The sequence below is a fragment of the Propithecus coquereli genome, unplaced genomic scaffold (genome assembly GCF_000956105.1).
Source record: "Propithecus coquereli isolate 6110/MARCELLA unplaced genomic scaffold, Pcoq_1.0 Scaffold552, whole genome shotgun sequence".
NCBI lineage: Eukaryota > Metazoa > Chordata > Mammalia > Primates > Indriidae > Propithecus > Propithecus coquereli.
The window spans coordinates 1016830-1018766 of NW_012151419.1; the positions used below are offsets into that span (position 1 = coordinate 1016830).

Sequence of the window (1937 nt, forward strand, 5' to 3'; positions counted from 1 at the left end):
TCCCCAGCTTCCGTTCTGGGAGCTGGGCCCAGGCATGGGGTGAGGAGGCGGCTGCACCTCCTTTCCCCGCCGCCCTCTGTGTTCCAGGGAGACTCCGAAGCCCCTCCTCTCTCAGCCCTCGTGCTGGATGGAAGGAGGGGGCTTGGGTCCACCACAAGGAGCCCAGGTCTTTCGACCCTAAATTCACTGAGAGTCTGTGCTGGAAGCGCCCTTGGTGTCCCGTTTCTCGTTGCCATTCTCCCTGCCCCGTGGGAGGGTGGGCATTGAGGTCAAGGGAGGGGGTATGACCCCCTCCTGGCAGCGACGCCCGGGGCGGAGTTGAGGTTCCTCTGTGCCTTCCCGGCAAGGGAAGAGGCCCGCAGCCGGGATTGGGTCCAGGAGGGGGAAGGCGGGAGACCGGAGGCGCCGCTGATTGGCCTAAAGTTCTCCGGAGCCAACCAATGGGCGGGGCGGCGTGAGGGGGCTCGGGGTGTCCCGGGCTTGTGCGCCATGGCGGTTCCTGCCGCGGCTCCTTCTTGGGGCTGTCACCTGGGCTTGTCCTCCCTGCCCGCCCTCCAGATCTGCCAGCCCTCCCGCGCCTGGCCGCCCCGCCATGGTCCTGGAGCTCTACCTGGACCTGCTGTCGCAGCCCTGCCGCGCCGTCTACATCTTCGCCAGGAAGAACGGCATCCCCTTCCAGCTGCGCACTGTGGAGCTGCTCAAAGGTGGCCCGGGGAGCTGGCGGAGGATCTGGGCCCCCGGGTGCAGGCCGACCCCCGCCTGTCCGAGCGGTTTCGCGGTCGGGCCAGCGTGCAGACCGACGGGAAGAGGCGGGCTCTCGGGTGTGGAAACCGTTGCATCCATCAGTTATCAGTTGTGTATTTTTAAAGAGCCTTGATCTTTGCCTAGCGAATACAAAACATTCTTCCAAATACGGGTTAAGAGGAGACAGAGCAGGTGCAGGGGGAGTGGAGGGAAGTAGAGTGGGGGCCAGAATATCTCAACCCCTGGGGCTTGGAGAAAACAAACCGCCTCCTGCTTTCCTGGTGGAGAGGGTCGATCCACCTTGACCCCCGCTGGGGTTTTCCTCTGTACTCCTACCTGCCCCTGGCTAGATCCCTTCCACTTTTATGTCTTTCTTGCCATTCTTCTGCCTTTTCTTTTTCCTGCTTCTCACCCATGGGGGTTCTCACCGAGCTGGAGGGCCTTTTCCTAGAGGATGGAGGGCCCTGTGGCAGGACTGTGGGAGAGGCCAGCACCCTCATCCTAGGGTGCAGTGTTTGCTGGTCCGGCTGGCCAAGAACACAGCTGGAGCAGAATTCAGTGGAGGAGGCAGGGCTATAACCAGACAGTAGGGCAGGCACCAGGGCCCGAGCCCCATGGGCAGGCCAGAGGGAGGCCCCTGCTTAGCTAAGCCCTCCCACTTGCTGCCCATGGTGTCCTTAACTCGAGCCACCTCCTGCAGGACAGAGGCAGCTTCTGGAGGGAGAATGGGCAGGGGTGATTTTGTCCATTCAGTAGAGAGACAAAGAGGCCCACAGGTAGGCCTCTGATTTGGCTGGAGCCTGGCTTGACTGAAGCTCTACGATCCACGCACCTTAACTGGGCACCTAATGTAGCCTCTAGCACTAGCCTGGGCTAGGGGGGATGTATGTGGAAGTGAATCAGACCTGGGACCCCCCACTGGGAAGGGACCTTGAGAGTTCGGCACAGGAAAGGAAGAAGAGCTCAGCTGCTGGAGGCTGGGTGGCTGAATGGGGCAGGTGTTTCTGGCAAGAGTGAGGTTGGCTTGAGGGCCGGGAGCAGGTGTGGCTGGGGCTCTGGGGTGTGGACAAGTCACCCAGCCTGGTTGGAGGGGCCTGATTACCCACCTGGCATAGGAAGATGGATCAGAGGGGACATGCCTAGAGCCCAGGGAGGAGACTGGAGGGGCTGACTTATGGATGGAACTGGCTGGG

General features: G+C 61.9%; 1 protein-coding gene across 2 annotated transcripts in view; it reads left to right on the plus strand.

The window, feature by feature from the left end:
• LOC105821001 (glutathione S-transferase theta-1-like) overlaps positions 1–1937 on the plus strand; it is an 8126-nt gene that overhangs the window by 2195 nt on the left and 3994 nt on the right. Inside the window, exons 1-2 of one of the 2 annotated variants that reach the window (XM_012657607.1) lie at positions 201–704; positions 1478–1479. The exons of the other annotated variant lie outside the window; for it this stretch is intronic. Coding sequence (XP_012513061.1) covers positions 593–704; positions 1478–1479 — 114 coding nt within the window. The 5' untranslated portion in view covers positions 201–592. Of the gene's footprint in view, positions 1–200; positions 705–1477; positions 1480–1937 lie in introns of those variants that run through there. 2 annotated transcript variants of the gene reach the window in all.